Consider the following 25,197-nt stretch of genomic DNA (forward strand, 5'->3'; position numbering starts at 1 on the left):
TCCTGCTTTCACAGATCAGTGAAATCTGCCCTGCGATGACGGAGGAGTCAGCTAGACGATCTCAAGGGACATCTCATCGCCCTCCCCCTTCACACACGCCACTGTCCCTGTCACCTCACTAGCGGCGGCAGGTACTCACCAAACCTTTGCACGTTGAAAGAGCCACCGAGGAATTTTTGTGGGATCGTAAGGAGCCTTGATAAAAACAGAAATCCTCGGGCGGGAAGGCGTGCACGGACTTGGTGCCTCCCTTCCCCAGCGTCTGCACCATAAACCCAGGAGCCACCAGGTTGGACGCTTTCAGCTCCAGGTGGAAGTCATGCCTGAAGCCCTTCAGCCGAAGGTGAAGAGATTCAACCCCGAGCTGGGCCAGCGCCCTCTTCCTCCTCTGAGGGTGCGCGATTTCATGCGACACGTAGTCTCCGTTGTGGTCAACCTCATAGGGGGACACCAGCTCGTATTCTGAAAGACAAAGACGGGGCTTGGCTGAGTAATTTCAGAATTCTAAAAAGAACCTGGGAGTCAGTCTTAGAATGTAATTTATTGCCAGACGACACTCCCTCCCGGTAAAACACGACGGAGGAAAATTGCAGCGTCGAGCCAACCTCAGACCTCCGCCGTGGGACGCAAACAATCAGAGTCAGAAGGGAAAACCTTCAAAGTAGCCTGTAGGGAAGTCACTGGTGCCCCATCACGGGCTAGTCCCAGTACGGCAAAATCTATGACACTTCAAAGGAAAAACAGATTACAGACCCAGGAAGTTCAAAAACGGGACATGTGGGGTTCCATTTCATAAATTTCACCTTACGCTCATGATGATACGTAATCATTTATGGTTCTAAATATGCTTTCAGTCACACTTTTTGTTTACAACCATCTCAATTGAGCTGACAAATTTTAGCTTCAGAAAACAGTTATTAAAAAGGCAAATCTGATGGGCATTCCTTGCTGCTTAATGTTTTAATATTTTATTGTTAAATCGAGGAATCCCGTAAACCCTACGCAGACATATTCCGGGTTTCTAGATGCTAACATTGGGAAATGCTCCTATGTGGTTGCTCCCACGGAAAAGCGTGGTGGACCCTCTTGTTGGCCTGAGTTCTTGGCCAACTGCCAGAGTCTACAGCCCAGGGTCTTTCCACTCACCACAATCCTCTGCCCACTCTGATTCACAGGACTCGAGCCTAAAACACGTTCGGACAAACAATTTTTGGAAAAGTCCGGAAACCCCCGAGGGGCTGTCAGATCTCAGGGCCCCCTCACAGGTCTGCCGGGTTTCAGTCACCGACGACCCCGCAGTTTTGCCTTCTCTGTACATCTGAGTCAGTTTCCCCACTGTGGGAAGCACAGAAGGAAGGTTCCGAGCTCCTTTCGTTACCAGCATGTGCCGTCGGGAGACTGCTGTGATGGATGCTCGAGAAGTGGGGCCCTCTTCTGCCCTGGCAGGAGTTGGACATGTTTCTTGGAGTCGTAAGATACAATAAAACAGAATCCCACAGAAATGGCACTTGGTCAGAAGTAAGGGGTAATTGGGTAATTATTGTTTCTAGAAAAGTGAGGTTTTGTTCTCAACCGATGTCTTTCTACACAAGTGCCTGATCGTGTGTCCCTGTGCCATCCGGCAGGTAAGAGAAAGGTTACTCTGGAAGGAGCAGGCAGCCAGTGACCGTTTGTGGGTGTGGAGAGGGCAAGGGAGGCCACGGACAGGAAGGCCCTGCCTGGAGCCCCCCATGCTGAAGCCTGGGGCTAGGTGAGTCTCCAGGGCCAGGCAGCCAGCCCCATCAAGTGGCGGGTTAACCAAAGGCTGGACAATGGCCTCTGTGACTCCAGGGATGCGGTCTCCTCCAGTCAAGACCTTTTTTTTTTAGTTTATTTATCTCGAGAGAGCGAGAACAGCAGGGGAGGGGCAGAGAGAGAGGGCGACAGAAGATTGGAATCAGGATCTCTGCTGACAGGAGACAGCCGGACGCAGGGCTCAAACCCATGGACCTTGAGATCATGACCTGGGCCAAAGCTGGGACACTTAACCGACTGAGCCACCCAGGCACCCTGCCGGTCAAGAGCTTTGACAGGCGACTCTTCTGGGCCCAGTGCTAGGCCCACGGGCCTGGCCCTGCCACGCAGGTGTGAACGGGTGCCCTGAGGGTAAGTGGGTGCTGTGTGCTGTGCGCACACAGCAGGGTCTGGCGGACGACTTGAGCCGACCGTCAACATCGACGTCAAGGCAGGACATTTGTGTCCCGCGGGGCAAAACACCCTGGAATTGTTTCACAGTTTACCAGGGAAATGAGACAATAAAACAAATCTGGTTGAACTGCAGGCAAGGATAGGAGAAAGGGGGAAACAGGTCAGGGACGGGCCGGTGTGGGCGACGGCGGCTGATCCGGGGCGGCTCCGAGGGGCAGAGCGCAAAGCCCTACCCCACCTGCCTCTTGCCCAGCTTTCCGGGCCGAGGGGAGAGGCCGGTGCCAAGCAGCGGTGTGGCCTGGCACTCTTCCCCCTGCCTCCCGGGGCTCTCAGGGAGCCCTCCCCACCTCACCCCAGCCTATGTGCATCCCAACAGAGGCTGGGGAACACTAGCTAATCAGCACGACTACTGCGCGTAAAAGATGATTACCATTTCAAAAAATCAAACTGCTTCCAGATGCCATCAGCCCTGTTCTTCTGACCTTTGTTTTGGAAGTCACGTAACATGCATCCTGTATCTGGAGGGGACATTGGATATCTACGCCCAAAATAGCATCACTGATAAGCCTCTTTTACATACACACATCCAGGGTCCTGTTGACAAATGCAGGACCTCCAGCTATCTGAGGGGAAAACACGAATGGCCTGGTGGACGGCATTTGCCAGTTCCCCTGGGGTAATACCCCCACCATGGCTGATTTCCACGTGACGTCACTCAACACGGAGTGTGGAAAGATGCGCCCCCGGACCTGCACCTGTACCTATGCACATCTCCCCACACAGATACGACTGATGTAAATAACCTCGAGAGCACAGGTAATAGTAAAACCTAGTAAAGCAATCATAAGGGAGGAGCGTTGAGTCTTTTCATTTTGTCTTTAATAGGATTTATTTCACGGTAACTATATTTTAATTTTATTGGAAAAAATTTAATGTTTATTTTTATTTTTGAGACAGAGAGGGGCAGAGCATGAGTGGGGGAGGGGCAGAGGGAGAGGGAGACACAGAATCCGAAGGAGGTTCCAGGCTCCGAGCGGTCAGCCCAGAGCCCGACACGGGGCTCGAACCCACGAACCGTGAGATCGTGACCTGAGCCGAAGTCGGACGCTTAACCGACTGAACCCCCCGGGCGCCCCATATACTTTAATTTTAAATGACCAGCTCGGCAAAATTTCACAGAAAGTGACAGTCCGCTCTGGAGGGCTGGGACCTGTTGGCCTCAGGACACGGCTGTGCCAGCAGCAAAGCCACTCTTTGGGATTTAATGACGATCGGTTCCCAAGAGGCAGGGAGAAAATGTTTGATGGAAGATTGGTTTTCCCGTTCAGTCTGCTGATTCTCAGCCGGAGTGATTCCCCTCCCCCTCCCCCAGGAGACAAACGTCTGGACACGTTTCTGCTTTGTCAGGAAGGGGGAGGGGGACAGTGGCGCTCCTGGAATCTGACCGCCGAATCCAGGGATGCAGCTACGTATTCTCCGATGCCCAGGCCGGACCTCCGCTACAAAATGTCCATACCGCCAAGGTGGGGGAATCCTGATTGAGCCCGAAAGCCCTGCTTACCATCAAATGTGTACTCTCGGTTACATATAAATGAACGCGGAAAAGGTCATCGCTAAAGAATTCAGTGAATGAACAAAACAAGCACAGTATCTCATCATACACGCATTACTATCTGGAAAAAGTCAATATATAACTGCAGTAATCTGAAAAAATTAACTTCTGAGCTTAGGTTTTCAGATGATAATCCCCTCGGCTGTCGGCTCGCGATTTCAAGAAGAAGATGAGCGTGATTCCTGACATCCCGAGAATCCTTTAAATCACACCTGTGTCCCCTACACGTTTGGTAAAGGAGGACAACGTCGCGTACGGCTGCTCCCGTCAGTGGTCAGAACTGCCTGATTTCAAGAGGTTTTCTGACCACGGCATCAAGTCTAAGACCGCTCCGGTTTCAAACTCAGTGCGGGAGGTGTGGACCACCTGTGAGCACGCAGGGCTGCTTGGTACCAGCGGCCGAGAGCGGATCCGAACCTTGAATCCCTACCCCAGGATTCAGTGACGTCACATCCGTAGCTTGAAAGCCACCAGGGAGCAAGTACTTACCCCTTGGGAACCAGAAAATATTACAGATCTGGGCGCCACAGAGCCTGCTGTTAAAGATTTACGAGCACACCCCAGGTGAACCTGAAAGACATTGCCCTGTCTCAGGTTACCCGGATGTTTGAATGTAAATCGGTATAATCCCCCAATGCACACACGCACACAACAGGTCTATTACGCACAATGAAACAAATTTCTAAAGAACGTCTACGCCTTGCCCTGGAAGAGTAACTTACTGGAGAATTAAAAAGCTAACGAATCTGTGATAGTCTTGGCTCTTTACAGGAAGCCGCTATTTTTACCACAAAGGTCAATTTGTAGGCAAAGCATTAAAATCTCCTAGTAGGGAAACACCATTCTGAATCAGCCAAAACGAAACGGGTGTACTTAATGTCTGAAAATAGTTTCGTTGGGCACGGCTGCCTCACAGAAGAGACGGGCTTCTCTTTCCTACTGCTTAACTGCACCAGACACGGAGCAAAGTTTGCAATCACCGTGTGAACGACGTGTTAAACAAACCTCACGGCCGAAAGAGGGAGTCCAAAGCCAACGTGTGTCACCGATACCTAGATAACCGAGCAGTACCCACCAAGTGCACCCCGGCTCTCCTGTTCTGAACAGACACAGGTGACCTGCTCAGCAGAGTCTTTTCCCTGCTGGTACGAGAGCCCTCCAGTGACACGCACAACTCTCCACTTAGCCGTTTGCAACTAAAGACCTAAAACACACAGAGGGTGGGTGTGAGGTGGGGGTGTATCCGCTAAGCTAGAACTTCACCGATGATGGCTCACAGCTTCCCCTTCTGTTTCTGAGCAAGCAAGGTATGTGGTTGTCATGGAAATGCTAGGCCTGTGACACCAGCTGATAATGCCAGGTGACTGGAGCCTCACGCCAGCCAGGCTGCCGTCCAGCTCCCGGGAGCCGGCCTCGGCCAGGAACAGCAGACGCACACTCGGGAAGGGAGTCTTTGACTTCTCCTTCTGGACGTGGTTCTCTGCCTATGATGCTCTCACCTAAAGACCGCTTATTTTCTATAAATGCCATACAGGGATCTGAAAATCTCCTGAGACTTTCATGATTTTGGAGAACTAGAATTTTTACAGAAGTCTTCTTTTAACAAGTGTCTCTGGAGGGACAATCAAATACAATATGGACAGTTACATCCTACGGGAAACATGAAGGAAGGCAGGGGCCAGACCAGACCAAGAAGGTGACCTTTAAATAGATAATGACCTTTCTCTAGCAATTACACAGCCCTGAGTCATTTGTAAGGATTTTCTATCACTTACATCTAGCGCCCTCTGGTGGTCCTGAAAAGTCTTCCGTTCCCAGCGTTCGTCTAACCTATGGCTTCATTTATAGACTATTCATGAACTCTCCCAGCAAGAGAGAATCCAAATAGGTAATGCGTGTGTCCAACTCCCGTCTTTACCAAAGATTAAAAACTATATTCAAATATTGAGTTATTAACTGTAATCTTCTGGATTTTCTGAAAATATGTTGGGATAATCAAACCTGGTTCCTCTAAAATACTGACATTTGATATGGCAACTTATTGCTGGAAATGTTGCAAAGCACTGATATTAAACAAACGCCAAGGGATTGGGTTCAGATAAAAAGCGCCTAGCGGCCGACATCCCGCACCTGCCTTCCCCTTTAACCTAAGGGAAGGCACGAGAAACTTACAAATGCAGCAGTGAAACCACAGGCTGCAAATGAACCAGACTCATGGCTTAAGGCGCGGCATTGCTTAGGAGGTCGCGAACGCTAATTACCCTTCCCTGCACTGTATTTCAATTATGTCCCAACCCTTGAAGACCATCCACTTTCACCCTGACAAGAGTACTGGGCAAAAATGGCTTTCTTTTGTCTCCTGCCGTTCAGTCAAGGGCACACAGAGAGCCTTCAATCTAAACAGCCAGAGGAGGACCAGGAGGGGGTGAGGCGTGGAGAAAGGAGTCCCCTGCGCTTTATAATTTCCTGAATGCCTCAATTAGAGATACCTTTAGATTACTCCTTGCTTTCGTAAATTTTCTTATTAAATGCGCATTCCTTCTTTTGTTGCTATTGCTTATGCCAATAACGCTGGTAAGCGTTACTGTTCCACAAGGGAATATAATATAAATATTGGTGAAAGTCGACTCCCAGGTGCTCGCTCACAAGGCGAGAAAGCGCGGCTCATACTCTGCGTGAGTTTGGAGACTAAGGAGCATTCGCAGCGCCTGGTAAACCAGCAACACCGGCAGCTATTTGGTGAGGACTGGGGCCCTCCTTCCCCGCAGACTTACCGCCCTGTGCCATCCAGGCCGGCCACTCCGCGGACCCGGGAGGTCGCCGGCCGCTCGGGCTCCCCGGCGAGGCCGCTGCGGGTCCCACGGAGCAAGCAGGTGCCTGCTGGAAAAGAGCCGCGACACCTCGGTGAGACCCGGGCCGCGCGAGGGAAGCGGCGGGCACCCGCCCCCCGACCTCCGGGGACTCACCTGCACAGCCACCTGCGCCAGGAGCAGCGCACAGAGCGCCGCGCGCCCGGGGCCCCGCATGGCCGCGCCGTCCCCGGCGCCCCGCGCCCGCCGCCCGCGCTGCGCCCCCGCGGGGAGAGCGCGCGGCTCCATCCAGGGGCGCTCGGAGGGGCCCCCAGCCGGGCGGCTGCAAGTGGGCACCGAGGAGCCGAGGCGCGCAGGAGCCTCCCCGCCGCGACTCCGCCGCCCGCGCGGGGTTATCACTGCGGCTCCGCGCGGCGCGGGGGGCGGGGAGGGCGGTGGGGCACCAGCGCGCACCGTGGGAGAGCGGCGGGAGGAGGCGGGCCGCGGAGGGGAGGCGGAGAGGACCGGCGAGGGGAGGGGAGCGGGGAGCAGGAGGGGCTGGCGGGGGCGGCGGGGTGGGGAGCCGGAGGGGAGACAGGAGGGGGAGGGCGGAGGCCGGAGGAAGCGGGCGGCGGGGCGGGGCGGGGCGGACGGGAGGAGGGCCGGGAGGATCCCCGCGCTCCCAGCCCGTTTCGGCGCCTCGCCCGCCTCCCCGTGTGCGCGCGGGTGGAGAGGTGGCTCGGGGGCTCCGAGTGCTGAGCGGCGTGAGTCGCTTTCCAGGCGCCCTCGGGACCCGCAGGCCCGCTGCGCCCCGCCACCCCCCGGGCCCGACCTGCGCCGCCGCGGGCGCCGACACCTGCCGAGGGAGGCTGGGCGGCGCCTGGGTCCCGCGGCGTCCGCCCTGCGCCGCGGGTGGGAGATCAAAGGCGGGACGGCGGCGCCCAGAGCTTCTGAGAGCCGCGCGGATCTGAGTGCGCACCGCGGCCGCTCTCGGCTGCGGACGCGATGAGGGACGACGGGGTCGGGCAAGCAATGCCAGCTCCTCGCCAAGTCCCGGAGGATGTAGGGGCGCCCCCAGCGCCGGCGCCCCCCCGCCCCCCGCCCTCCACCGGCCTGGCCGCGCGTGCCTGGGTCGCCGTGGCTGCCGGGTGCCCGCGTGTGGCCAATCCATTGGGAGGCCCTGGGGTTGCTGCGACTGGTGTGGGCCCGGGCGGGGGGCTGGGCTGCCGAAGGCCCGGGCGGCAGCAGGTGCCCCGCCGACCACAGGCCCGGCAGCAAGCCCGGTCGGTGTGTGCGCGTTTGAATGCGGCGCCTCCGGGCATCGGAACCCTCTCGCGTGCGCGCACGTGTGCGTGTCGATGCGCTCGCGCGTCAGTGCATGCGTGTGCCAGCGCGTGTTCTCCCACGCACGGATCGCCGGTGGCGGCTCCTGGTTGCTCCTCTCCTCCGTGACCACTTAGCCTCTTGCAGACGCTGGAGGTCAGGGCCCCTAGGCCTGTGGCTCCAGTGTCCCTCACGTTCATTGCATCCCACACGGGCCTATTTTGCACATTTTGGAGAGGAAGATGGGGAGCAAACGGTGACTGTGGTCTCTGGCTTCCTTTGCCTGGCTAGCTTTGAGGCGTAGGTGTGTGTTACCTCCCACAGCCTTGACAACGGGAGAGCAGAGCTCCTGGCTGTGCAGTGGCTGATTCTAGTTTCCTCTCTCTCTCTCTCTTTCCCTCTCCCCACTCCCCCACCCCCCGCCATATTCATCTATTTGAAAACACTCTTCAAAATGAAAATAGTTTTGCAGAATGGCCTGTACTGGCGGTGATTTTAAAAACAATCTTCCAGGGGCGCCTGGGTGGCTCAGTCGGTTATGCAACCGACTTCGGCCCAGGTCATGATCTCACTGTTCCTGGGTTCGAGCGCTGCGCTGGGCTCTGTGCTGACAGCTCAGAGCCTGGAACCTGCGTCCGATTCTGTCTCTCCCTCTCCCACTCTGTCTCTCTCTCTCAAAAATAAATACACATTAAAAAAAGTAAATAAGTAAAATAATGAAAACAGTCTTCCACCACCGGTCCCCTTCCTCCAGCTCCAGACAAGGGCTGTCTCAGTGCCCTGGGCAGGGAGCTCAGCCGGAGGGACCTGGGGGCTGAGGCTGGTTGGGCAGCACATCTGGGTCTGGCGAAAGGCTCTGCAGGAGGCTGAGGCTCCACGGTGCGCTTGATAAATATGGATCCCCGATTATTTCTAATTATGTTGAATGTGTGTGCAAGGGGGTCAGAGTTTCCAAGTCTAGCTAAGACGTGGGGACATCCAAGGGCTCTTTTTCTGTTGAAACAGATGGATTGAAAGAAGAGGGGCTGGTATAAAAGGATTCGGTTTTAGGAGTTGTTTTGTTTTGTTTTGCTTTGTTTCTTTTTGAGTAATACCAAACGAATCTCTTGCCATTGTGAAGAAACAATGTCCTTTACAATGATGAGTGTTTTCCAATTCTTTCAGCTGCTCATCCCAGACCAGGAATGTGTCTAGATGATACAGAACGTGAACTCCAGCCTGGGGCCAGGTTGGGAGCCCAGAGCAGGGAGTCTGGTGAACTGGGTATCAGAAAGGACCAGGGTGGAGTGAGGTGAGCCAAGATTCCTGTTGGTCTTTCTGTTTGGGGCACAGAGCTCCTAAAATCCTTGGAATTTCTCAAGAAAATAGAGCCATAAAGGTGTCTTTTGTGATGCTAATGAAGTGACTTTGCATCAATGTAGGGGGCTGGTTGCCAGGAGCGCCACCCTGTCATTAGGAGGTTGGAACTTTCAGTCCCTCTGGGAGATCCCCTCACTCCCAAGGGAGGGGAAAGGAGCTGGAGGTTGAGCACCAGGACCAATGGCCAATGATGTAATCAATCGTGCCTGTGTAATGAAACCTCCGTTGAAACCTCAGGGGGCGGGGTTCAGAGAGCCTCAGGCTGGTGGGCTGGTGGAGAGCGGGGGAAATGTGGTGCCACACAGGGCTGGAGCTCTGTGCCTTTTCCCAGACCTCACCTGGGCATCTCTTCATCTGGCTCTTTCTGAGTTACATCCTATTAGAATAACCCAGTGACCTGGCACGTCAAATGTTTCTCTGAGTTCGGTGAGCCACTCTAGCAAATTAATTGAAACTGGGGAGCGGGTCCCTCCAATCTATAGCCATGTGGTCAGAAGCTCAGGTGACCAGCAGATTCCCAATAGGGAGATCACTGGCTAGGTCAGCTGGGTCTGACCCTCTAGCACTTTTCTAAAAGATGGTTTATCAGCCTACGACTAGAGAGATTACCTCTAAAAAAAAAAAATAGCATGTTCAGAAACCAGAAGGGGACATTTTTGATGTAAGATGCTTGAAATTCCCAAAGTGAAAGATTAGGACAGGGCCTGTGTCTTGTGGATTGTCTCAAGTTTAGAGCTCACCCTGGAGTCTGACTTTGCACCATCTAGGAAATCAGGAGATACCGGAGGAACCACTCTTGCGGAACGGTTGGCCAGGCCTAATGTAGCCCCGGCGTTTCCTCCAGAGGCCCAAGCAAGTCCTAGCTGGCCCCGAGCAAGTCAGACTGCTAGGGCCAACACGGTTTCACACTCTTGGTCAGTGGACCCAGGGGTCCTTCACAAGCCTGAGCGCTTCAGTATCTGATTCCAAAGTGGATTCTGTTACTGGCTACACTCCAGAATCTGGTCTCCTCTCTCGCTTTGAGACTCTACTCTTACAAAAAAGCAGAAGGAAAATGGGGAGCCGATGAGACAGACAAGGTGAGATTCCTAAACTCAAACATGGCATTTATAAGTTCCTTTCCCTTTACTAGTAAACACATGGAAATTAGCTCAAAGATTAGATCGTTATATAAAATATAACCACTTAGTATTAAATTGTTCTTTATGACAGGCGGATAATCAGTATTTTTTTTAATTTACATCCAAATTAGTTATATATTAGCATATAGTGCAAGGATGATTTCAGGAGTAGATTCCTTAGTGCCCCTTCCCCATTTAGCCCATCCCCCCTCCCATACCCTCTCCCGTGACCCTCAGTTTGTTCTCCATCTTTATGAGTCTCTTCTGTTTTGTCCCCCTCCCTGTGTTTATATTATTTTTGTTTCCCTTCCCTTATGTTCATCTGTTTTGTGTCTCAAAGTCCTCATATGAGTGAGGTCATATGGTATTTTAATCATTATTATACATAGATTAGTTGTTATTATTATCGGTAATTAACATACAGGCCCCATGAGTCTGTCCCCAATCACCATTGCCAAAGTCACTCATAAGGTAACAGGTGTCAGAAGATGAGTCCTTGGAAACCTCAGGAAATAAGATTCAGCACTGTTCCCTCAGGTCGTCTGGTCCATACTCACTCTGGCTCCTGCTATGCATATTTTCTTCTAACGAATACAAGGGTAAAACGAATTCGGACGTTTGGGGGGGGCGTGCTGTAGATGCGTAAGACGACACCCCGCAACGTCACAGGAGACCGGTTTCTGTTTGCTCACGGACCTGTACCCTGGCTGGTTACCCAGTGGTGGGGACCAGGCCCGCAGACCTTGGCCGCACTGTCATGGGTTTTGCAAACAGGGAGAAGGCCACGGGGACGTGAAGGCGGAGGTTTCGACGGTGTCTCTACATGCCGAGGAACGTCCAGGATGGCCAGACGTCCCTGAGACGCGAGGGGAGCGGTGGGAGCGGATTCTCTTTCACAGCCTCAGGGGGAACCAGCCGTGGTCACAGCCCGAGCTTGGACTGCTGGCTTCCGGAAGCATGGGCCCACACACGCCTGTTTGAGCCGCCAGTCTGTGGTGCTGGGTAACAGCAGCCCCAGCCAGCTAGCATCATCAGTGAGGCTTCTGTGGACCAGGAAGGAATTATAACACGAACATCCGTTCGTGATCGTCTTCATCCCGAGGCCTAACTGACCAGGCCACCCCTGAATCCCGCCTACGACCTCAGAGGCGCAGGCCCTCCCCAAGGAAGCACTTCCAGGTCATGCAGCCTGGAAGGAATCGGCTGCTCCCCCAACACCCACAGGAGGCCCCCTCCTGCAGGGACCCCCAGGTTGGGGCCCAGTGACGGCCTTGAGAAGGCTCCCGGGGTGGTGGCCCTCCACCTGTTCTGCCTGAGCAACTTCCCAGAGGCTGCCAACATCCAGATTCCCAGGCCCCATCGCTAGAGACTGACGTCGAGGGCGTGGGGCGGGACCCGGGCACCGGCATTTGGGAGAGCTCCTCAGAGGACTCTACGAGCAGCCCAGGCTCAGGTGGAACCTACCAGGCAGCCCCTCGGGATGGAGGGCCGGGAGGGGACAGCCAGGGGCCTCCCTGAGTGTTAGGGGGAGAGTCGTACAGCGAGGCTGGGCCCAGGCTCTGAGATGGCATGCTGCTGGTGAGGGGATCTCACCTTGAAATGATTTATCCGTGTGTGTGAGAGAGTGTGCATGCACGTGGAAGGGTGTGCAATGGGAGTTCGGCTTGAGTGCTCACACGTGTGTGTTGTGTCCGTCTGTCATCTCGCCGAGGACCCACCATGGCGGCCCTTTCTCCGTTGAGCTTGTAACTCAGTGGGAAAGACAAACATTGAACAAGTATTTTCAAGAATAGTTGCGTCTTATGAAGAAATACAAGGAGCGAGTGGTCGCGTCTCATCCTACTTGTGTGTGAGCGAAGACGTCAGTTAACGCGGGCTGCTTTGGAATTATTTTGCCAATAGGTGATAACGCTTTTTAATGTAATTATATGGGTCTTTCTTATTTAAAAAACATTTTTTTTAATGTCTTATTTATTTTTGAGAGAGAGAGTGGGGGGTGGTGAGGATCCGAAGAGGGCTCTGTGCTGACAGCAGAGAGCCTGATCGAGGCTGAGCTGGATCTCAGGAAACTTGAACCCGGAGCTGGTGACCTGAACTGAAGTCAGACACTCAGTGGACCTGTGGGTCCTTCTTATTTAAGTTTGTGGCTCTCTTGCCCCTAGTTTTGATGGGTAAACTTGTCATTCCTCTCTGCATTTCCTCAACTGTGAAGTGCATTTTTCCCAAGTTAACGTTTCTTAAGTCGGGTTTGTGTCTTACAGCCTCCCTGAATATTTCACAGGCCAGGGCGGGCCTCCTCCGTTCTGCTCTGTCCTCCTTCATCTCCAGGAGCTAGAACAAAGCCCTGGTCAGTCGTGCTTGGGCTCCCGCGGACGGTGTCCTGGAGGAGAGTGTGTCTGGCATTTCTCACAGACAGTCCTGATTCTGCTCCGTTTGATGTGGAAACCAGCTATCCACATGCTTTCCTGAGCAACTTCTGACGTCACTGAAGTTTGCCCTGTTTTGTTGCCTGTATCACGTGGGGCAGGTGAAGGCTTCTTTTCTGATGGTTTTGGAGTGCCCATGCTCCCCGTAACTGCTCCACTGGGTGAGTTTATCGTTTGTTACTGAGCATTTGGTCGTCACGACCAGTGAGTGTTTGACAAATGAGTAGGTTATTCTCTGTATTTTTCACTTCCATTTTGTCCCCTCTCTTTTCAAGATTCCATGTTCTTGTTTCAGGGAAGGCAGGTCCTTTCCTGGAGAGGAGGCGCCAAGAGTTTCAAGAACCTTTCTTCCGGCTCCCGAGGGAGGTCATGTTGAAAACCCTTAAAAACATAAAGTTGAACAAAAATCAAAATGGCGACACTAATGCTTCAGCGAGTTCGATTTTAAACTAAGTAAACTTTTTCCTCTTCTGCACACCTCCCCTCCCTCCCTGGCCCTTTGTTTCTGGAACCCGACGGCACCCTGAGGGAGGCACCTACAGGGGTCCTATCCAAATGGGCCAGATCAGCATCTCCCCCTAAAGACGCCCAGCCCCTACCTCCAGGCAAGCTGCAGGTGTTTGAAGGCCACAGCCTGCAGCAGCCTCTTTTGCCCCGCAAGGGAATAAAGCTATTGTTCCTCTTTACCCCGAATGAGATCTTCCAGTTATATTTTGGCTCCTAAGCACAGAGGTTGGTTTTTGACAAGTGTCCACGTAGACACTACTCCCGAGTCTCCCAGGTGCTGTTTCCCCTACACTGTTGTGCAGGACTTCCTGTGCTCGGTCCCAGCCGTGTTCAAGACCACCGTCCACGTAGACACTACTCCCGAGTCTCCCAGGTGCTGTTTCCCCTACACTGTTGTGCAGGACTTCCTGTGCTCGGTCCCAGCCGTGTTCAAGACCACCGTCTCAGCTCAGGCAGGAGCTGTCCACACTGGCGGCTGCTGGCAGCCGGCTGATAGGATCCTCTGCGTCCTCTTCAGCAGCCATCATGGTGGATGTGATCTGGCTCCTTCTGGGACACTTGCTTCTCCTGGGTCCACTCCGCTGTCCGTGAGGCCTCCGCCAAGCAGCCGTCTGCTCTCCTGCAGGGCTCCGAATCATTCTAGAACATGCAAGTGTTCCTTCCCAAAGGCCACCGCTGCTAATGTTTTCCTCATTTCCGCCTCTGGTTTCGCCAACAGATTCCAGGGAGCTCACCTCACACACGCCCTGTTCCCGGACAGCTCCTTCTTTGCCCCGTCCTCCTGGGGGATGCTCATCTGAGTTTTCCGAACGGATGAGGAGGGCCATGGCACAGGGTTCCAAGAGGTCACTTAGGGTGTCATGGGATCAGAGTTGGGGAAGGACTGCACATGGCCGGGCGAGACAGGGAGAGAGGAACACGAGCTCACTGATCAAGAGACACATGTCAAATGACGGTGGCCCCCACAAGCATGTGACAATGGGGTTGTGGAAAAATGGACCATGTTAAGTTCATCTAAGAGATAGCATTGGCGGAAGTCGGTAAGTAGGCAATGGCTCAAATGAAAGCAATTTAAGAGTAATCTCAAGACATTATAAATAAGTAGTTCACTGCCAGGACAGAAAACACCGAATGCAGAGCAGAGGTCTGGATTTTGTGATCTAGTAAAATTTCTAAATGAAAACTCCAAAAGAAAACCAACTTCCAGTTGCCAGGCTTCCATTTTTTGAAGGTAACATATATACATATGGCCAGTGCATTGTCTCATAATTAAGAATGCTTTTTAAATTGAATGCCTTTAACTCAAACGGGTGCTCATTATGTTGACCTGGGTGTTCTTATTCACCATTAGCCATCCCCAGTCTGTAAACAGTTAGAAAAGCGAATTCATGATGGGCAGAAAGTAGTCAGTACTCAGTACTCAGCATGACTCTCCACAGTGCTGTGATCTGACAGAGGCCAGAACGTTCAGGGAGTATCTGGGAAGTGTGTGAGAAAAGAGGGTGGAAGGAATCCCACATGGAAGAGAGATCATTGCTGAAGGCGTTCCAGAGGTGCCCTGTGCTTGCCATTGCTTCCCTGGATCCTGCTTCCTCCGAAGGAACCTCCCCAGCCTACATCCTGGAATCTTCTGGAAGTGGAAACGATGAAAATGGCACGTCTGCCCCCATGTGTGAGAGGAACGAGGCCACACGCCACACCTTGGCTGAGCGCCTCCTACCTCTGCGCCGGACTCTGTCCTTCCTCTGCAGGCTCCGTGCGCCAGGGCCCGGAGTCCCCAGAGCTGGGGCCACCTGCCACCGTCAGAGCGTCCAGAAGCCCGAAGCAGCCGGTTCTCGCTCTAGCAGTAAAATGGCAGCTGGGTTGGCGAAGAAAATGGAGCGGCCCAACCAAACCCCTGCATGGCCCGAAAGGCGCCCAAACCCTAAAATACAAACCCCGAGGCCCACCCGAGCCTCCTCCACATGTACTTATTGTCCCCACGGTTACATCGGCAGGGTTCTCAGACATTGAATTCACTCTTCCCACCAATTCCCGCCCTGTTTTGAAGGCACTTCCAGAGGGACCAACAATATTAAGGACACACGCTCCCAAGAGGGGGGAGGAATAGGAGGGGTCACCAGGCCCAGCGTCTTCTTCCAAACTCCCCAACTGAGTCAGTGACCCCCTTCTTGGGGACACCGAGTGGCAGACGGGGTGGAGATGAGCCCAAGCGTTCTACTTCCCAGAGCTTCCCAGAGCGTGCTACTTGTTGAGCGGGAGGAAACAGGAAGTGAGGGGAAGGGGCGTGCCCTTGGACAGTGTGGAAAGGAAAAGCGAGTTCCAACTTGCTCTTCTCTCGAGGAGTTTCTTGTTAAGTAGCCCTCATTCCTGGAACGTGTCCTTGTACCAACAGTGCAGGGAGAGGGCGCGTCACGTGAGGCTGTTGTCGACACAGCGCCGGGAAGTTGTTCCTAGAAGGTTGTAGGAAAGACGAAAACAACGTGAGCCTTGAGGAGGCACCGACAGAGGCGAAAATATCCAGAACATTGCTTTTCCACTGCCATGTGGTGAGGAGCCATTCTTTTCTTCCCAAACTGTAGCGGACACATTTTTTTTTTTTTTTTAGTGCAATAAGAATGAATTACTAGAACAATGAAATGAAGCAGACATACAACACAATCCTCATTTCTTAAATTCATTGATTCAGGTGATATTAAGTGCCTCTGTCGAAGTGCTTAGAATGCTTCTAGCTGCGAGTCCCTGCATTTTCCTCATCAAAGAGCGGTAAACATCAGCCCGCCCCTGCTGACTGGTCTGGAAAGCACTACGGCAGGTGTAGTCCATCCTGGAAGGGATCCCGGATCCACCCGTGGGCTGGCCTGGGGTCCACTGGGTGGCGGCACTGAGCGAGGTGCCCATGGCTGACACACCACCCCCGGTGCTTCCCCTCTTGTTTCCCTTTATAAAAATCCATTTTCTTCTTTTCCGTTTTCCTTCCTTTGTCCTTTCTTCCTTTTCCCCCAGTTCTCTTTATTTTTCGCCCTCCTCGGAGAAGCACAGGTCTTGGTGTTTTTTCAGGATGTGTCTGGCTGTGCCTTCTGTCACTAATTCTGCCTGGAATATCTTAACTATAGACTTGTTTTTCAGCTTTGGAAAGATCTAGATACATATGGGTTTATTATTTGGGAGATACGGTATCACACGAGCAGTGTTTAGCGCTAAAATAAGTACACCGAGTTTGGACGACTATTGACGTTACCAAAGACTATGATGATTATTGAAGAAGACAGCATGTGTACATATGTATGTATAACTAAACGAGGTTAATAAAACGAGCATGTTTCCTATTTTTCGTAATATTTTCAAGAAGCAGAAGGGGAAGAAGGAGCAGAAAAGCAAAGTGAAATTCTCCTAAAATTTGACCCCATGGATGAGGGACTCTGCTTTATGTACATTTAGTACTATTTTATTTGTAACTTTGAAGATCAGAGACTGAAGCCAAAATCCTTTTGAAAAGTTGAAAGTAAATACCGTAGTAAAGATGAAAAGGATAGGTGAGGAGAGAAAAGTGACAAGATTTTGAATATATAGAAAAAAACCTAGGGGGGGTAGCAACAGAAAAATGAAAATCAGAAGGCATGGGTGTGACAAGAGAAGACACAGAAAAGTACGTGAATACCTAAAATACATTAAATTTGCTTATTAGAAAACAAAGTATTAACCCTTGAAACTAAAGGAACATGGTGTGTCAACTATAATTAAATAAACAACAAAGTCTTAGATTTTGTTATGGAAGTAAAATTCCATCACACACTTTTCAGACAGCACCTATACTGCAAAGGAAAACTGAAATACTAAATTAATTGTTCAATTAATATCAAATTAAAATATTTGCGGGTTGCCGGGGTGGCTCAGTTGGTTGAGCATCTGACTTTGGCTCAGGTCATGATCTGACAGTTTGTGAGCTCGAGCCCCATGTCGGCCTTCACACTGATGGTGCAGAGCCTCCTTGGGATTCTCTCTCTCTCTCTCTCTCTCTCTCTCTCTCTGCCTCTTTCCTACTCATGCTCTCTCTATCTCAAAACAAGTAAAAACAAACTTTAAAAAAATTAAAATATTTGTCAGGTAAATATAGTAAGATGGAGAATGCCAGGACGGGACCGTGGCCATGTTGCCTAACTTCCAGGAGCCTTCATTTTCCTGTCTTTGTAATGGACACAATAAAGGAAGCACCTACTTCAGGTTGATAAGAAGACAAGATAAGTTAATATTTATAAAAGATTTAGAACAATGCCTGGAATATAGAAATAGCTGTATAAGTTCAGGAAAGATTCAATATAAATGAAATTTAATGCATTTAAATGAAAAATAATACATATTCCTTTGGAAACAAGTGGAAACAGATAGTTGGCAGTGTCTGATCAGCCAAGACCATATCCAACGTGAGCATCGACATTCCCCTTGCTCCAAATTTTCTTCCAAGTCCCGTTGATTTCCACGGGAAATAATTCTAGTGATCCTTCCAGAATAAAGATGGTGTCTCTTGGACAGAATTTAGCATTTCTGTGGACTGAACGCCAAGAACCGCACAGCAAATCTGTGGTGACCAATCTGGTTCGTTCCTCCCATGTCACGTCTCCTTTGTGAACACTTCAATAACCGGAAACACTGCCCATCGGGCTCCCGAAACTCGTAGGAGAAGAGAACCCAGTCTTTCTCTTTGCAAAACAATCTGGGAAGAGTCTGGATCATTTTCTGAGATAAAGAATCTCTTCTAAGCACTGGGTGTTGTATGGAAACCAAGCTGACGATAAATTTCATATTAAAAAAAACAAATAAAATTTAAAAAGAGAAAAAAAAAAGAATCTCATCTACACTGTCACCAGCACCCTAGTTTGTGCTGCGCTTGATGCCCTGGGACAGATTCAGATGGAAAACGCTGCCATGTACCGCTAATTAGCATCCCGACTCCATTCCTGAGCAATTTTCGTTCAGCTGTCTCGCTCTGTCTTCATGAGATGAACAAAACCCAAGTTCCCATATTATGAAATTCCAAATCAGTAACCACGTGATAACTGTGTTACAGAGCAAGACCGGAGTATTTATGACCACATTCTTAATGTTTCACAGGCCCACTATTTGTCACCAGGATCTAGACGTTTCCACCGATTCCTAATAAATGAACAATCATCTCTTTCGGGGAATCCAAATTCGCGATTTTTACCGCGTAGCGCCCTGGGTAGTGTCACCACAATCTGGAATTTGAAAAAAACAAACAACTAAATATATAGCAAGACAAATCAAATCTTGCAAATTCCAGCTGCCTCAAACACTTGGAGGCCCCTGCCGGCAGGGACAGACACGCCGTGAAGCATTCATGTGGACAGCGAAAAGTCACTTTGCCGAAGAAAGCGCCGTCCAGATGGTCTTGGGCGACACCATCATTTCCTGCTGTGTTTTTACATCGTGAGGGCATCGTAAACGCCTTTTGAGGACAGGTCATCGCGTCCTAGCCACTAACCCAGCTTTCTTCTCTTCCTGCTACCCCGCCTCACAGCATCACCTCCGGCTCACTCTGTGTCTCTCCCGCTCACGGCCCCCGCACACGGGAGGCTTCCATATATCAGCTGCCTGCACGATGGAACAGGCCCACGTTCAAGTTTCGTCCACCTTTTAGGATTCTCAAGAGAAATCCGTGATGCTCGGTCTCCCGGGTAGTTACAGAGGAGCTGACACCTTCCAGCCTGTCCTGAAAAACTCCATACTTCGAGGCAGAAAGTACGAGCCCTTAGCCTGTATTTGGCCCGAAGATTGTTGGAAGGATGACATTACTCTTCTGCCCAGAGCCGGGGTGGCCAGCAGAGAAGACGTGTCTTCCCAGGGGGAAAGCCTGTTAACGGTGGACACCCAGCCCCGTGTCCTTCTTCCTGGCCTCTTGCGCCACACTCAGCACAGAGAAGAGAATTTGAAACTTTGTGTTTTACAGGGCGCCTGGGTGGCGCAGTCGGTTAAGCGTCCGACTTCAGCCAGGTCACGATCTCGCGGTCCGTGAGATCGAGCCCCGCGTCAGGCTCTGGGCTGATGGCTCGGAGCCTGGAGCCTGTTTCCGATTCTGTGTCTCCCTCTCTCTCTCTGCCCCTCCCCCGTTCATGCTCTGTCTCTCTCTCTGTCCCAAAAATAAATAAAAAACGTTGAAACTTTGTGTTTTAGAACACAAGCCAGGTTTCGGTCTTTCGATTCAAGAACGTTTTAAATTATTTGGGCTTCTCCTCTGCCATGCTTCCAGGGCACAGACAGACTAGAAAGGAGGAAAGGTGGATGGGACTCCAGGAAAGGGTCTAAACCAGGGAGGCCCGGGGGGTTGGCGGACCTCAGTGGACACCAGGCAAGGGGACGCCCGGCCACGCAGACATCAGATCAACGCAGAGCGGCGGCGACCCAGGGACAGAAACGGCTGCAGGGCTGGGGTGGTGCACTCAGGCACAGAGACAGATGCTTCGAGAGAAGGCCCAGCAGAGCCAAGGGCGGGTTCCACGAATGAGAGCCCCGGAGGGTGGCCCGGCAGAGGTGACAGCAGGAAGGGACGGTCTCTGCCCTTGGAGATGCCGCATGGTTTGGAAGAAGCGGTGCGGGGCTGCTCTTGCACAGTCAGCAACCTGTCCCGTAGTCAGCCCCCAGCTCTGGGCACCACGGCTGGGCTTTGATCAAGTGCCAGCATGCTTGGGGCTCACAGTCCTGCAGTATGGTAGGTCTGCAGTTCCAGAGAGAAACCTACCGACCGGGCTACATTCTGGCAGCTCCTAGCTTTTGCGGAAGGAAGACAGAGGATTGGAGCCCTAAGGGAGGCTCTGGTCTTACCAGAGCCTTGCGCTGCCCGCTCCCGCCCCCCTTCCTGCCCACACAGCACCATCCAAAGGATCAAGCCTCTGACCTTCGCAGGAACCGCCCCCCCCCCCACCCCCACGCCAGCTCGCTTCTTAGTCACTTGCTTTAACTCACCACGCCTCATCATGCTCCAGTTGGCTCTGACCCGGGGAGGCACCCTCAGGCAGTATCAGCATTGGCCTCTGGGGGCGCTGGCCTCAGCCCCCCTCATCTCTCTCGGCAGCCCTTGCTTGCCCCTTTACCCCCCCCCCTCCCCCGAAACCAACGCTCCCTGATTCTGCGGTCTGGCCCCTCTGAGTAATCCAGTAATTTCCATCTCACAGTCCTTCACTTACACCCGCAAAGACCCCTTGTCATGAAAGGTAACAGCCACAATTTCCACGAAACCAGGACTTGACGTCTTTGGGGCCACTGGCCAGCCTACCGCAAACAGAAAGTGCTAACTAATTGTTTTCTATTCCTTGTATTACCTGTCTTTTAGTAGACCTGGCTGGAAAAAAAGCGCACCCACAGTCCTTTAAAGCCCGGAGAGTGATCCCAATGTTTCCCGTGTCCAGGGGAGCTTTTCCTGGGGCACAAACATTTATCGAACGATGCAATTCTTACCCCGGCACCTGCTTCGGTAGGTCTGTGCCTGCCTCGTTCATGCCAAGGTCAGCTGCCTGTGTGGCCATCTGACACGACTGCATGTGACCCACACTGGTTTCGAGCCAAGGGCTGAGCTGTGAAGCCAGCGTCTCCTGGGACACCTCCCCGCAGGGCTCCTTCAAGGTCACCAGCCTGCTGGGCTGCACTCACCGAGACCTGTGACCCCAAACACTGCTGCTTCCCAAAGTGCATTCCCATCTGTGTTTGTCAGGCCAGGCACAGAACCTGGAGTTTGGGGGACACATCCACTGGGCCTTCCCTTCTTCTCCCAAACTCAGGTCTTAGAAAGTGCTAGACGGACAGAGGTCCAAAGTTAGTCCTGTTACAGGCCATGCCTGGCCCGGCTGGGCGCCAAAGAGGGCCCACAATGAGGCTTTATTCATACTTACGTGGAAGGACTGCCTTACACACGTACGCCCACACCCGTGCTCACAGGTTGTTCTGGAAAACTGCAAACCACGGGCCTCCCGGCAGGGACACAGCCCACCTCCCTAAGGAACAGAGAACATGTGCCCGCTACAGAAAAGGGGGCCCCACAGGGGCACAGAGAACCCCAGGTTGTTCCCTGTAGCCAGTCAGCCATCAGGTCACCCCCGCTTCCTGGGGATGGGAAGGTATGGGGCAGGCGGGGACCCTGGGGATGGATGTTCCTTCTGCTGCAGGAAAACGGGGTTGCCCTCATTAATGGGCAGTGAAGGTTGGATCTGGGAGGCGAGAGATCTGGAAAGGAAGTCCAGCCGGGGAGGGTCTGGTGTGCTCCCAAAGTTTGGGCTTCTGCCCCCCAGGAAGCCCCATGGTGTCAGTGGCTTGTGGCAAGGGGCGGCCCCTGCAATGGTCATGGGTTTGCCTGCAGTGACTTGAAACCCCTACTGGTGTGGGAGTGGAGGCAGGGGCGGGGTGGGGGGGAGGTTGGTCAGCACCTGCTGGTCACACCAGGCACCCCTGGGCAGATGCACAAATTCTGAGTTAATTGGTTGGGACCATCCAGCAGCGGATTTGACAGGTGCTGGCGGAGTCCAGCCTGGCTTTCGTCATAAGCCGCAGGCAGGGAGGATTCAGGGTCTGATGCAAAAAACCCTTCCTATTCCCTGGAAGGAGAGAAAGACTTTTTTTGAGTTGGGGGGATGCCCCAGAGGCGAAGGATGTGGGAGGGGCCTGGCGGCCCGCAGAGAACTTGACCTCCGGCAGGGGCTGGTACCACGTGGCACCTTGCAGTCAGAGCTGCACGGGTCACAGGAAGACACGGGAGCCCAATGGGGCCCTAGGCTTCCGGAACAGAGGTGGCTGTCCGCCGGACCCTTGGGGACTGGGGGAGTGAGGACGGCCTTACTTTTGGGGCACAGGCCCTCCGGAGGAGGAGAGGGAAATCCCCAAGAGACTGAGTCACCCCAGAGGGGCCGACTGTGTATTTTAAACTTACACAACCCTCGAACCCATCACGCAGGGTCTAGAGTTCATTCTGGTTTTGCTTGTGTTCTGTTGTCTCGGATATAAACTAGAGAAAACGAGGGCTCGAGCGCTAGGTGAACTGCGACGTCGAGAAAAGAGAAACGCGCGTTTCTTCTGTGCATCTGGGTTATTTCTGTCGGTTTGGAACGTGGTCTGGAGAGGTCCAGCCGGCAGGCGGGCGGGGGAGACACAGCTCCCGACGCCCTTGCAAGTGCCCGGGATACGCACTGGGCAGGGGGGCCAAGGAGGGAGAGAGCCCTTTTCTTTAAGCGGGTTGGGCCTCAACAAGGAAACTTGGTAGCTGGTCTCTGCGGACCCCCTGGACTTCCTTTCTGGAATGTTCTTCTGCACCTGTGGAGTATTGTGTGCAGTTTGGCTGCTCCCTGACATTTCTTTTCTTTTCTTTTCATTCTTAGTCCTATTTCTTATCCCTGTGGATTTCCCACAGCACATACCTGAAAAAGAAATGTTCCCCAGAACACCCATCGGAGCATTACCTGATTTTCAGTGCAGTTAAAGACAGGCCGCGAAGGCCTGATCTCTGCAAATGCCTTTCTGCTCAGGAGCCCGGCTCTCGAGGGAGCTCAGCCTCCCCGGCAGCCGGCATGTAATTCTATCATTCCCTGAGCTGCCGGAGGGCCGAGCCGCGGGAAGGAACTTGGCCTCTCAGCCCCCCTTTCCTAGCATTGTGCTAAAGCGTGGCTAGCTTGCCACAGGGGTGAAATATAAAGCGTGACAGTCCTCTATCCCTGTGCCCTCCGCAGTGGTGCCCACGACGTTCACAGGGTAACCTGCTTCCCTGGGTTGGTAACTGTCTTATGGGGGAGACGTTGTCCCTATTCTGTCTTTTGAACAACTGTTTTCTCTCTCTCTCTCTCTCTCTCTAATAAGCTCACCATCTGTCTTAAAATTGTGTGCGTGTGTGTGGTTCTGGAGCACGATGGATTTCACATTGCTCAGTGAACATACGTAGTAAACTGGTTTCCGAAATCGGAATATCACACAATTGCCATAGACTTTAAGCTTTAATGTAGTGCCTTTAATTTAGTTATGTGCCATGGGTCAATAAATTTCAGATTTCTCTGAGACCATTAAAAAAAAAAGATTTGGGGGCGCCTGGGTGACTCGGTTGGTTGAGCATCTGACTTTGGCTCAGGTCATGATCTCCTGGTCTGTTGACAGCTCGGAGCCCGGAGCCTGCTTCGGATTCTGTGTGTCTCCCTCGCTCTCTGCCCCTCCCCCACTCACACTCTGTCACTCTCTCTCTCAAAAATAAAGAGACATTAAACATTTTTTTCCAACAATAAAAATAAAAAAAGAAGATTTTGGCACCATTTTCTTTTTCTGAGAGAGGGAGAGAAGCAGAGGGAGAAAGAGAGAGAGAGAGCGAGAATCCTAAGCAGGACCCACCCTCAGTGTGGATCCCAACGTGGGGCTCCATCTCACAAACCGTGAGATCACGACCTGAGCCAAAGTCGGACGCTTAGCCCACGGAGCCACCCAGGCTCCCCTTGACGCCATTTTAAAGAGTTGAATTAACTCTCTCTCTCAAAAAAAAAATAAATAAAAAGTAAAAAAGTAAAACAGGGGCGCTTGGGTGACTCAGTTGGTTAAGCGGCTGCCTTCAGCTCGGGTCAGGATCTCATGGCTCATGGCTTTGAGTCCCACATTGGGCTCTCTGCTGTCTGCACGGAGACCACTTCAGATCCTCTGTCCCCTTTTCTCTCTCCCCTTCCCCGACTTTCTCTCTCTCTCTCTCAAAAATAAATAAATAAACATTTAAAAAGATGCAGCAGACGTGAAGGGAGGAGGCCCTGTAGAGAGCAAGATGGAGTCCCCCCATTAGCCAGTAACTCACGTCAGGGAGTCGCGCGAGCAGCTAAGGGCGGTGAGGCAAAGGGCAGATACCGCCAACCCAGCACCGGCTGAGGACACACTCAGACCTGAGGACCAGCAGCGCCAGAGGCCGTGTGCCAAGGCCTGTTGGTCGTGAGGCTTGCCTTGTGCTCTGCCAGAAGCCAGGTTAATCACGTGGTGAGATGTCATTGCACCCGCTTCACGAGTACGTCCCCCTTGCTCTGTGACGAAGTAAAGCTCACGCTGTGGAAGGACCCAACTCGTGCGTGTGCCTTCACAGCACGCTCGCGACGTGCGTGTCTTCCCAAACAACCCAGAAACCTGGGGGTAGCAATGACTGAGGGTTTATTTAACCCAGTTTGTTAGGCTCACAGAAATAACCCGGCTGGCATTGATGGGCTGGGCTCTAACTGTTCAATGGGAGTTTCAGGTTATTGACTCTTTCCTGAATGCAGCTGTGATGTGGAGACTAAGCCATGAAAGCTGAGGCTTGGCCTGTGGCCCTCAGAGCCCGGCTCCTTCTTCTGTGTGAGCTTTTTGCTTCCAGAACTGAGGAAATTTTAGGCTGCTCTGGATCTCTCTTCTTCTTGGTGATGTCCCTCCTCCTCTGTGTGTCTTTTGAATCCACTTTCCTCTCCCAGGCAAGTAGGGACTTTGCACGACCTGGGCTGAGCTCGGTTTCCAGAAGTCTGGGGGCCGGGGGTGCAGGCGAGAGAGGAACTTTGGCTACGGAACCAAAGTGGGTCCACCCTGGGTGAGTCCTAGGCAGAGACCACGCCAGGTAGAGGGGCCTCACAAGGTCATCTGTATTTGTGACAAATAAGGGGATCACAGGAATAATTTCCAAAGCTGTGACTCCTGTAACGGGGTGAACAGTCTCCTTTTATCGTGGCTTGGGCTGAATACCTAGAGGGCAATTTTAGGATTATCATGACGCTAAGGTGCCTGTGTATAGGCACCACATTTTTCGTATCCAGTCATCTGTCATGGACTTGGGCGGCTTCCATGACTTGACTGCCGTAAATATCGCCACAACAAACATAGGGGCGCGT

At 52.5% G+C, this 25,197-nt stretch overlaps 1 protein-coding gene across 1 annotated transcript in view; it reads right to left on the reverse strand.

Annotated features, from left to right (window-relative positions):
* Positions 1-6,825, reverse strand: part of ADAMTS16 (ADAM metallopeptidase with thrombospondin type 1 motif 16) — a 158,025-nt gene extending 151,200 nt beyond the window's left edge. The window contains exons 1-3 of the mRNA XM_042997880.1: positions 6,766-6,825; positions 6,574-6,679; positions 140-462 (exon numbers count right to left, since the gene is read on the reverse strand). Of these exons, the coding sequence (XP_042853814.1) occupies positions 140-462; positions 6,574-6,679; positions 6,766-6,825 (489 nt within the window). The remainder of the gene's footprint in view (positions 1-139; positions 463-6,573; positions 6,680-6,765) is intronic.
* Positions 6,826-25,197: the final 18,372 nt, after the last annotated feature.

This window comes from Panthera tigris, chromosome A1 (genome assembly GCF_018350195.1).
Source record: "Panthera tigris isolate Pti1 chromosome A1, P.tigris_Pti1_mat1.1, whole genome shotgun sequence".
Classification (NCBI taxonomy): domain Eukaryota; kingdom Metazoa; phylum Chordata; class Mammalia; order Carnivora; family Felidae; genus Panthera; species Panthera tigris.